At 62.9% G+C, this 827-nt stretch overlaps 1 protein-coding gene across 1 annotated transcript; it reads left to right on the top strand.

The window, feature by feature from the left end:
* Positions 1–5: 5 nt before the first annotated feature.
* LOC104916113 (acetylcholinesterase-like) lies at positions 6–821 on the top strand (the record flags this gene model as incomplete). Its single annotated transcript, XM_010727095.2, has 1 exon — positions 6–821. A coding segment is annotated over one exon (810 nt), but the record flags the coding sequence as incomplete, so codon positions are not given.
* Between the last annotated feature and the right edge of the window lie 6 nt (positions 822–827).

Here is an 827-nt window from a genome sequence, read left to right as displayed (position 1 = left end):
GGGTGAAGGAGTCGTCTGATGGTTATGGGGTCAGCGGGTTGTCTGGAGGCCACGGGGTCAAGACGGCCTCCAGACCCCAAAGGGACGAGGCGTCACCCGACGGTTACGGGGTCAAGGGGTCATCGGATTCTTATGGGGCCAAGACGGCCTCCAGGCCCCACAGGGACGAGGCGTCACCCGACGGTTACGGGGCCAAGGAGGGCTATGGGGCCAAGGAGGGCTATGGGGCCAAGGAGGGCTATGGGGCCAAGGAGGGCTATGGGGTGAAGGGTTCGTCGGACTCCTTCGGGGCCAAGACGTCCTCCGGCCCCCACAGGGAGGTGGAGGTTCTCCTTGGGGCCGTTAGGGACGAAGGTTCCTATTTCCTGGTCTACGGGGTCCCGGGTTTCGGGAAGGACAACGAAAGCCTGATCAGTAGAGAGGAATTCCTGGGGGGGGTCCGGATGGGGGTCCCTCAAGCCAACGACTTGGCAGCCGAGGCCGTGGTCCTTCATTACACCGACTGGATGGACGCCGACAACCCGATCAAAAACAGGGAGGCTCTGGACGACATCGTGGGGGATCACAACGTCGTCTGCCCCCTGATGGCCTTCGCCCAGCGCTGGGCTCAGAGGGGGGGCAGAGTTTACGCTTATCTCTTCGACCACCGCGCTTCGACCCTGCTGTGGCCCCCTTGGATGGGGGTCCCGCACGGCTACGAGATCGAATTCGTGTTCGGGCAGCCGCTGGATCCTAAAAAGAATTACACCAGGGAGGAGGTGGAGCTCAGCAGGAGGATCATGCGGTACTGGGGGAACTTCGCCCGAACCGGGTAGGGTGCATGTAGG

Source organism: Meleagris gallopavo, unplaced genomic scaffold (genome assembly GCF_000146605.3).
Source record: "Meleagris gallopavo isolate NT-WF06-2002-E0010 breed Aviagen turkey brand Nicholas breeding stock unplaced genomic scaffold, Turkey_5.1 ChrUn_random_7180001869895, whole genome shotgun sequence".
Taxonomy (NCBI): Eukaryota; Metazoa; Chordata; class Aves; order Galliformes; family Phasianidae; genus Meleagris; species Meleagris gallopavo.
Note: the sequence above shows the minus strand (reverse complement) of the source record. Positions and strands in the feature narration are given on the sequence as shown.